Consider the following 8,888-nt stretch of genomic DNA (forward strand, 5'->3'; position numbering starts at 1 on the left):
TGATGTTCCTCAACATGAAGTGTAACTATAAAAGGATAAAAAAAAAAGTGAACATTGTACTTTGGCTTTTTGCAGACTTGTAAAAAAACAAAAAAACAAAAAAAAAACATGTAGCTTGAGATGCTTTTGAGTACAGGCAAGTAAACTGGCTTCAGACTAATTATTTATAGATGAATTAATTTTAGACTAATGACCGGCGTTCTACATATTTTTATATGTGTGAGTGTGTGTGAGTTGTGATTGTGACAGGTTTCAGTGTTTCTATCGTTCCTTGTTCCCTGTTGAGACGACATTAAAATAAATCTGTAATCACAAAGTGTTCTTCCTTTTATTTATTTATTTATTTATTTATTTATTTATTTATTTATTTATTTATTCTTTATCGCGAACATCTTTGTTGATATTAAATGAAGTTTGTTGTCACTTCTCCAAACACTTCAGAAGAACCCGATGGACGTCCGTCGTGTTTCAAATTGTTTCTATGGTAACTGTAATGGAAATTTAAAACAAACATACAAACAAACACCTTCCCGTGTAGAAAGGCTAAACTTTTTTCTCTCTCTCTTTCTCTAACTCACGATCTCAAGAGAAAAAACTTAGGAAAAGGGGGAAAAAACAAAAGCTTTTATTTGTATATATTCATTAAAGCACATTTGTTTTTCAAGGCATTTCCAGATGCTATTAAGGCTAAACTAGACGTTCTGTACACTGCAGCATTGTGTGTTTAGCGGCGAGCGCTAACTCAGGCTGCTCTGGTAGGCCATGCTGCTGTCGTTGCTGGAGTGTGTCTCCAGGTGGCGCTGCAGGTCCAGTTTCCTCTGGAAGTTGAGCGGGCAGTGAGGGCAGTGGAAGGGTCTGTAACTGCTGTGCTTCCGGCTGTGAGTGATCAGGTTGGAGCTCTGACTGAACGCCTTCCCACACACCACACACACATGGGGCTTCTCGCCTGTCAGAAACCAACACACACCCAACAAGAGGAAAAAGAGGATAAAGAATCCCTTGGTGTACAATAACACAATACTTTACCTCAGATATTTATTTGGTGTACAATAACACAATACTTTACCTCAGATATTTATTTGGTGTACAATAACACAATACTTTACCTCAGATATTTATTTGGTGTACAATAACGCAATACTTTACCTCAGATATTTATTTGGAGTACAATAACACAACACTTTACCTCAGATTTTTATTTGGTGTACAATAACACAACACTTTACCTCAGATTTTTATTTGGTGTACAATAACACAATACTTTACCTCAGATATTTATTTGGAGTACAATAACACAATACTTTACCTCAGATATTTATTTGGTGTACAATAACACAATACTTTACCTCAGATATTTATTTGGTGTACAATAACACAATACTTTACCTCAGATATTTATTTGGTGTACAATAACACAACACTTTACCTCAGAAAATACCCTTAGCTTGTATCTTATCATCTGGAACACTCAACAAATCAGTATATAGACTTCAAAATCCATTTACACTATGAAGCTATCGCATAAGTTGGCACATGTATAGTGCAGGGCTGTCAAGTGTCACGCATTGAGAGTGACAGTCACGCATTTGGGTCTTTTGTCACGTTCTCCTGCCACACATCGTATTTCTCACGCAGAAAAACTTTTTGACTATTTATCATATATTTAATATGCCACAGCGCCCAAAATGTACTGTATCAGTCCGCACCACTTAGTCGAGCCTGACAATTATCAGCCAATCAAAAAAAAAGAGGCTACACAATCATAGCCCATCAGAAAATAGCACTATGTGGGCAAGATTTAACTCAACAACTAATGAAAAAAAAGACACATTCATTCATTCAGTGACAAATCAAATATAGTGTTAACTATAGCCTGCTATATTAAGTTAAAGTGGGCTAAGTTATTGTCATTGGAAACCTTCGCTGTGTTAGCTTGTGCCTGTGTTGTCTTGAACACTTGATGTATTATTTTCCACGCAGCTAAGTACTAGCCAACCAGTTTTCCTTGTTTAAGATCATTTATGCATTATTCCTGGCTACCTCAGTATTATAATCACGTTTAATCTAAGAGGAATCGATAGCTAAGTTAGCTACAGCTCATTTTCAGTGAAAATATTAATTAAATTTAAAATAATTAACTTTAATTGTTGCCTGTATTGTTCTATAATCACTTTCATGACCATAAAGCTAGTTTTTTAGAGAGCTAGAGTCGCTAGTCCATTCACTGTGGTGACATTAGCGATGTTAGCTTGTGTCAGTAACGTCTTTAGTGCAGGGCAAACTAATCAAGCAAGTCTAAAGAAGATTTACACATTAGCTAGGGCTCTCAAGTTTTGAAGACAAGCAAGCGTCGTCGTCGTCCCCCCCCCCCCCCACAAAAGAAAACAAAAAAAACAGTAATGGGGGAGTAAGGATCACTGACCGCAGTTTAACCAAATACAAAGTATTTGTTTAGTTATCATGTATTAATGTGTGTGTGTGTGTGTGTGTGTGTGTGTGTGTGTGTGTGTGTGTGTGTGTGTGTGAGAGAGAGAGAGAGAGAGAGAGAGAGAGAGAGAGAGAGAGAGAGAGAGAGAGAGTTGTTTATTGTAAGTGTTTGTTGCCTTTTTGGACTCCTTTATCATTTGTAATGTTACTCCCATATAAAACAGTTCAGCACAAGCCCAGTCATTTTTAGAGTCATGATTGAGGACAATGTCCCGTCCAGAGACAAGCTGTTTCGTGTTGAGGTTTTGTTCAAACCGACTATTGAAAATACCCTCTCTAATGAATGTTTTTTTTTTTTGGTTGTTGCGTTAAATCTTACCCAGATACAATAGTGCTATTTTCTGATTGGCTGTTGTGTAGCCTCTTTTTTTTTGATTGGCTGATAAGTTTCAGGCTCGACTAAGAACCGAGATTCCTGCACGGTTCCATAGACACTGATACTGATACGTTTTTTGCACTGCAGCTTATTAAATATATGATAAATAGTCAAAAAGTTTTTCTGTGTGAGAAATGTGAGATGTGTGATGGGAGAACGTGAGAAAAGACCCAAAAGCGTGACTGTTACTCTCAATGTGTGACACTTGACAGCCCTGTGCTTGTGTCTGCCAAAGACAATTGCTAACTTGAAGGGACATTTGCTGGCTACATCTGTGTGTGTGTGTGTGTGTGTGTGTGTGTGTGTGTGTGTGTGTGTGTGTGTCTCACCAGTGTGTATGAAGGTATGTTTCTTCATGTCAGATTTCTGATGGAATCTTTTGCCACAGTATTGACAGGGGTAAGGTCGAGTGTCTGAATGGATCAGCAGGTGAGTGGAGAGAGTCGACGAGCGTTTAAACACCTTCCCACACACCTTACAGACAAAACTGCGCTCCTGAAACACACACACACACACACACACACACACACACACACACACACACACACACACACACACACACACACACAGAGTGTCATTTATTAACCTGAACACTGTGAAGACACACAAGTCGACCTTAATTAATTCTGTACAAAAAAACATCCTAGAATTGAATGACTAAAACACACACACACACACACACACACACACACACACACACACACACACACACACACACACACACACACACACACACAGCGTTGCCTTACTTTAGCCCTGCCGTAGAATCCAGCTGAGGGTCTGATCCCATGATGCTGTGTGCTGAAACCCAACCCTGTGGATGTAACTGTGGCCCTGTTGATGTGAGACCTGCGCAGGTGAGTCACCAAACCTACGGCTGACGACAGAACCTGAGACACGCGGAACACACAAGAAGTTTTTACAAATATTAAAGAATTTCCAACACTGTAGATTTTGTGAACTTTCTTTGAAAAGGAAGTTATAAAGATTCGTTTTTTGTTCTAACGTCAAATATTCGAGAAATCGCTGAAGAGGTTTAAATAGTTCCAGTACATGGGCTGCAGAGAGTTGTGTGATGTTGTACATAATTGTGCAGAGATGTATAGAGTTCTGTAAAGTAATAATAATCCTGCAAAATCATCCTCTTTTTGTAATTGTATAGAGTTGTGTAGAATTCTATAGAACTGTGCAGAGTTGTGTTAAAATGTGCAGCTGTTCAGAGCTGTGTAGATATGTGTGGAAATATGTGAAGAATTGTGCGTTCGTGTGGTTGTGTAGAGTCGTGTACCGTTGATCAGAGTTGTGCAGAGATTTGTAGAGTTGTGTCGTGTAACGCGTGGTGTGTAAAGTTCTACAGTGTTGTGAAGCATTGTGTAGAGTTGTAAAGAGATGTGGGAGACAGTCTATAATTGTCGCTGTGCAGAGGTTTGTAAAGTTGTGCATCGTTGTGTAGAGCTGTGTACTGGTTAGGGTTAGGGTTAGGGTTATTCTAGGATTATAATGTACTGTTGTACATTTTGTGCAGAGGTGGGTTGTGTTCTACAGTGTTGTGTATTGTTGTGTAGAGTTGTGTAGAGTTGTGAGAGATGAGCTGACCTTCTCACAGAGTGGACATTCACACAGTGGAGTGCTGGGGTTTTCCTGCAGTCTGTGGCTCAGCAGCACCTGCACCAGTCGCTCCAGTTCCTGCTCCCTGTGAGAGCTGGAGGTGTGGCTCAGTGCAGGAGACCATAGTAAGGGACATGCCGGGGGATGTTCACTCTCACCTGCCTGTTTATCTGCACACACACACACACACACACACACACACACACCACACACACACACACACGGGATCACCCATCACACTCCTCTGCACTCCTCTGCACTCTCCTCTCATCCTCTCCCAATCACTCTTCTCACATCCATCACTCTCCTCCAACACACCCCTCTCTCCATCTCCTCCAACGCACCCCTCTCCTCCTCTCCTCCAACACACCCCTCTCTCCATCTCCTCCAACGCACCCCTCTCCTCCTCTCCTCCAACACACCCCTCTCCTCCAACACACCCCTCTTCTCCTCTCTTCAACACACCCCTCTCCTCCTCTCCTCCAACACACCCCTCTCCTCCTCTCCTCCAATGCACCCCTCTCCTCCTCTCCTCCTCTCCTCCTCTCCTCCAACAAACAAACCCCTCTCCTCCAACACACCCCTCTCCTACTCTCCTCCAACACACCCCTTTCCTCCTCTCCTCCAATGCAACCCTCTCCTCCTCTCATCCATCTCACTCCTCTCCTCCTTTCATCCGTCTTTTCTCAATCCTCTCATCTAAACTTCATCAGCTCTGATATTCGTCTTTAACGAACAACTAAATTGTCATATCTGAGCTCCACACAAGAGGACCTGGCAACCCTGTCCAATCTACCATTTTGATCAGAAGCCATGTGATCAGAGACCCTGTAGTTTACCTGTTCTCCACAGACCCCAGTTCTCAGCCTGGGAGGTGGAGTTTGGGCTGGTTTCCATGGAAACCCAGTGGGAGTGCGAGGCAGGGTAACCGGGGGCTGACGCCATCTTCGGGCTGAGCTCTAGGGCTACAGGTGAGCTGCTCCTGGGGGAGACGGCGGACAAGGCTCCGACATGTCTGTCAGAGGGGTAGGTGTAGGAGTGGGCGGAGCGTGACGAATGAGACCCCGCCTTCTTGCTCTTGACCAAAAAAGAGCGAGGCATTTTTCTTAAAGACACAAAGGAGGAGAAAAGACAACAAAACAGATGTTTAGAGAAATAAAGCAGAGCGTTAACGGGCCGTGTTTCCGGAAAGAAAAAAAACAAAAGCACTTTATTTATTTTTCAAACATTTTTTGCTCCAAATCTTGATTAGCTTGCCAGGTGTGTGTGTGTGTGTGTGTGTGTGTATGTGTGTGTGTGTGTGTGTGTGTGTGTGTGTGTGTGTGTGTGTGTGTGTGTGTGTGTGTAACAGTTTCTATGTGGCTGGTGGATGTTTATTGCAACACAGATGACAGATATATTGTTTCACAGTTATTCCTCTTACAGCTTTGTCACACCCTGAACTATAAATTACACCAGGGTGTGTTTCATTTATCCTTCAGTTTCATTCTCCTCTACTTGTATCTGGTCTTCTTCTTCTTCTTTCGGCTTTCCCCTTCAGTGGTCACCACAGCGAATCGTCTCTCTCCACCTATCCCTATCTTCTGCATCCTCAACACTTGCACCCACTAGCTTCATATCCTCATTAATTACATCCATACTGTATACCTCCTCTTTGGCCTTCCTCTTTGCCTCCTGCCCGGCAGCTCCATGTCCAACATTCTCCTACCGATATACTCGCTCTCCCTCCTCTGAATATGTCCAAACCATCTTAATCTGGCCTCCTGTCTCTACTTGTATCTGGTATTGTCTGAAAATTGCAGCATCTAATAGTAATAATAAGAAAATATAATTGTATCCTCTTCTACAGACATAAATTTGCCGTTCAGTTGAATTAATGGAACGCCTGCTGTTGAATTCCGGATCCTGATTGGTCAGAAGGGTTTCGTGGATTTTTTTCTTAGAACAAACAACGTGTGGTTTCAGTTATAGCTTTTCCCCACCTTTATAGCCCTTTCCGCCAAAGTAATTAACCATACATCACATAAAGGTTAACACAAAAATTAGACTAATGATAATCATAAAAATAAATGAATAAATAATAATAAAAAAATAATAATATAAATAAATAAATAAAATAAAATAAAACAAAAAAATTATATATATAAAATAAAATTAAATAAAATAAACTATATGAAACTTTTTGTTAATGCTTTGAAAAAGTTTATAAATAAATGTTTAAAAAAAACAAAACAAAAAAAAACGTTTGGGATCACAGAGCTTTCTCCATTAGAAAACAACACGTTATGGAAGGAGTCTCCAGTGTCAGCACTTTGTATCACTCAGATGTAACTTCAAGCTTTCTCTTCGAGGCATCACGGCTGTTTTTTACAACTTAGAGAGAATGTTTTTTTTTTGTTTTTTTTAAACACCAGGAAAACAATCAGCTTCAGGCTGCGACGGTTCGTCTGCTACATCGCACCTTCCTGTCGCTGCGTCGTCGGTTGTTTTTTATTTCCACAACACGGAGTGTGTTACAGTGTGATCGCCGATCTCACGCTCTCGTACAAGACAAGTCCACAGAAGAAGGAGAGAAATCATCTGGCTTTGAATTTAAGAGGAATAATACAGGAAAGCACAGAACTTTATGTAATGAAAATCCTTTCTGAACGTTTCTGAACTTCTAAAGGGTCGGACTTTAATCGTCTGCTTTAAAAAAACGTTTAGACGAAGGGTTTAACTTTTGCTGGGAGGCATTTATTTTTGACAGTGTCTCCTACACAACACAGTGTGGCTTCAACACACACACACACACACACACACACACACACACACACACACACACACACACACACACACACACACACACACACCTGCATGATTCAGTTAGGAATCCAGAGCCTGAGGTTTAGGTTTTTACCCAGAAACACACTGTGGCCTTTTCCAGCTGCACAGAGCCTTCAAACGTTTCTCTCTAAACAAACTCGTCTAAAATCCGCTTCACAAACGACAAACCGTGATTACGTTCTTTATCCACTTTTGACTCTCACACACCGAATCCGCAAGGTGGGTGTTTTTTTTTTGTCCAAGGATCAATCAGAGCATCATCAGAGATGTAAAATGTTTAAAAATTCTTAATCGCTGTATCTTAGATCACTTAAATTTTACTCTCATTACTGTTCGAACGAATCTGTCATGTACCACACGTATAGAGGGAAAAATGTCCAAGCAATTTTGTGTGTGAGTGTGTGTGTGTGTGTGTGTGTGTGTGTGTGTTTAAAATAATCTTCCACTGAGAAACATCCACATTTCCATTCTCCAGTCATTTACATACTGTAGAAATGTTTGTGATTAAAATCAAACGAATCTGAAATCCGGTTCCTTTCATTCTTTCAGATTTGAGAATGAATTTGTGAAAGTTTCCAAAGCTTCAGAGACGGAGAAGAAGTTTGTTCGTTTCATTTCATCAGCACAATAATTACAGAATAATTACAGAATCATCAAAATCATCATTTACACACTAATGTGACTCATACAACATCATGCTGAATTTATTCTGCCTAAACGATCGCTGTAGAATTTTACACGCTTATTTCGTCAGAGGTATAAACTTCTGCCTCGGTCGTAGGTACGAGAACTGATTCGAAAATCAAACAGATTATTTAGAATTCATTTTTAAGATGATTAATGATGTGAAATTAGGTCATGCTCTCACACACAAGTGAGCAAACTGCTGTCATTTAATCATTTTTTAGGTCTTGACTTACCTCTTAAGTCATCAGCAGGACCTGAAGTCTGGTGAGCGAGTATGTGTGTGTATATGTGTGTGAGTGTGTGTGTGTGTGTGTGTGTGTGTGTGTGTGTGTGTGTGTGAGAGAGAGAGAGAGAGAGAGAGAGAGAGAGAGAGAGAGAGAGAGAGAGAGAGAGAGAGAGAGAGAGAGAGTGTGTGTGTGTGTGTGTGAGAGAGAGAGTTCTCTGCTCTTTGAACAGTCATCACAAGATCCAGAGCTAATGTGATTGAACCAGACTGAGGTTGGACCGAGAGTTTGTGCACATGTGTGTGTGTGTGTGTGTGTGTGTGTGTGTGTGTGTGTGTGTGTGTGTGTGTGTGTGTGTGTGTGTGTGTGTGTGTGTGTGTGTGTGTGTTTGATGTGTGTGTGGGTGTTGGGGATGGGTGTGTTGTTGTGTGTGGGTGTGTGAGTGTGATGTGTGGGTGTATGTGTGAGTGTGAAGTGAGAGAGAGAGAGAGCGAGAAGGAGCGCAGACAGAAAGAGATCGAGAGAGAGAGAGATGAGGAGAGAGAGAGATGAGAGAGAGAAGAGGAGAGAGGACGAGAAGAGAGAAGAGGAAGAGAGAGAGACAGATCAGCAGAAGAGAGAGAGACAGAAAGAGAGAGAGAGAGAGAGAGAGAGAGAGAGAGAGAGAGAGAGAGAGAGAG

At 41.2% G+C, this 8,888-nt stretch overlaps 2 protein-coding genes across 2 annotated transcripts in view; one reads left to right on the forward strand and one right to left on the reverse strand.

The window, feature by feature from the left end:
* Positions 1-316, forward strand: part of engl (endoglin, like) — a 13,842-nt gene extending 13,526 nt beyond the window's left edge. Inside the window, exon 15 of the mRNA XM_047816836.1 lies at positions 1-316. This exon is cut by the window's left edge and continues 956 nt beyond it. The gene's annotated coding sequence lies outside the window, so the exon portion shown is untranslated.
* A 293-nt stretch (positions 317-609) lies between these two features.
* Positions 610-8,376, reverse strand: LOC113652875 (zinc finger protein Gfi-1b-like). The gene is made up of 6 exons (XM_027162184.2): positions 8,218-8,376; positions 5,311-5,576; positions 4,460-4,641; positions 3,613-3,753; positions 3,193-3,358; positions 610-946 (listed from the first exon to the last, which is right to left on the reverse strand). Exons 2-6 carry the CDS (start codon positions 5,570-5,572, stop codon positions 738-740), a joined length of 960 nt encoding a protein of 319 aa, XP_027017985.2. The 5' UTR covers positions 5,573-5,576; positions 8,218-8,376; the 3' UTR covers positions 610-737.
* Positions 8,377-8,888: the final 512 nt, after the last annotated feature.

The sequence above is a fragment of the Tachysurus fulvidraco genome, chromosome 7, assembly GCF_022655615.1.
Source record: "Tachysurus fulvidraco isolate hzauxx_2018 chromosome 7, HZAU_PFXX_2.0, whole genome shotgun sequence".
In the NCBI taxonomy this organism is placed as follows: domain Eukaryota; kingdom Metazoa; phylum Chordata; class Actinopteri; order Siluriformes; family Bagridae; genus Tachysurus; species Tachysurus fulvidraco.